General features: G+C 39.7%; 1 protein-coding gene across 1 annotated transcript in view; it reads left to right on the top strand.

Annotated features, from left to right (window-relative positions):
• The window catches only part of MAF (v-maf avian musculoaponeurotic fibrosarcoma oncogene homolog), a 1,149-nt gene extending 867 nt beyond the window's left edge, over positions 1-282 (top strand). The window contains exon 2 of the mRNA XM_009890399.1: positions 6-282. Coding sequence (XP_009888701.1) covers positions 6-282 — 277 coding nt within the window. The remainder of the gene's footprint in view (positions 1-5) is intronic.
• Positions 283-1,113: the final 831 nt, after the last annotated feature.

Consider the following 1,113-nt stretch of genomic DNA (forward strand, 5'->3'; position numbering starts at 1 on the left):
GTCAGCAAGGAAGAGGTGATCCGGCTGAAGCAGAAGAGGAGGACCCTCAAAAACAGGGGCTATGCCCAGTCCTGCCGCTTCAAGAGGGTCCAGCAGCGGCACGTCCTGGAGTCGGAGAAGAACCAGCTGCTGCAGCAAGTGGAGCACCTAAAGCAGGAGATCTCCAGGCTGGTCCGGGAGAGGGACGCCTACAAGGAAAAGTACGAGAAGCTGGTCAGCAATGGCTTCAGAGAAAACGGATCCAGCAGCGACAACCCTTCCTCTCCAGAGTTTTTCATGTGAGTTCCCACAGCCTTGCCACCTTAACTAAAAGTTCTCCGTGTGAGTTGTTGTTGGGGGCTTTGCTAGAGCGACAACCCAGCTTGCCACCTTGTATTACTTTTTTTTTTTTTTAATTAAAAAAAAGCAACAACCAAACTCAAAACAATTTTAAAACAAAGTTGGTTTGGGGGTTGGTTTTGGGGTTTTTTTTTTTGTTGTTTTTTTTTTCTTTTTAAGGTGGGCTGGCTTCGTGTTGGCCAACCTAAAGTTCTACATGAGTTTCTTTTCTGTTTATTATTATTATTATTATTTTTATTTTTGGGGGGGGCTTGCTGTTGTGTTTTTTTTTTTTTTTAAATTTAAAAGATCCAACTCGCCACCAACTCAGTTCTTCATATGAAGCTCGCTCTTCTTTGAAACCTGCCATCCACATTATATATATATATATTTTTAAGTTCATGAGTTTTTTTTTTCTTTTGAGCTTGCTGTGTCCAAAGTCAGTTGTTTTTTTTTTTTTCTCCATTCTGAGTTCTTCATATGAGATTTGAGCTTTGCAAAAAGAAAAGTAAAATTAAAAAAAAGACAAAAAAAAAAAACAAAAGCAAAAAAATACAAAAACAATGTGAAATTTTTAGACTCCAGCTTGCTGAGTTCCATCAGTTTTTAGCGTTGTTGTGCAAAACTAGAGATATGCCTAGATCAACCTGCCAAAATCAAGCCTGCATCAACCTTCGGTGTGTTCATGTGAGTTTTGGCCTTAATCTGCCAAACGTGAGACTTTAGTCTGCCATTAGAATCCCATACTCATCTCATGCATTACGCTTGCTATTTTGTCTTAGCAACAATGAACTA

Source organism: Charadrius vociferus, unplaced genomic scaffold (assembly GCF_000708025.1).
Source record: "Charadrius vociferus isolate BGI_N301 unplaced genomic scaffold, ASM70802v2 scaffold498, whole genome shotgun sequence".
Classification (NCBI taxonomy): Eukaryota; Metazoa; Chordata; class Aves; order Charadriiformes; family Charadriidae; genus Charadrius; species Charadrius vociferus.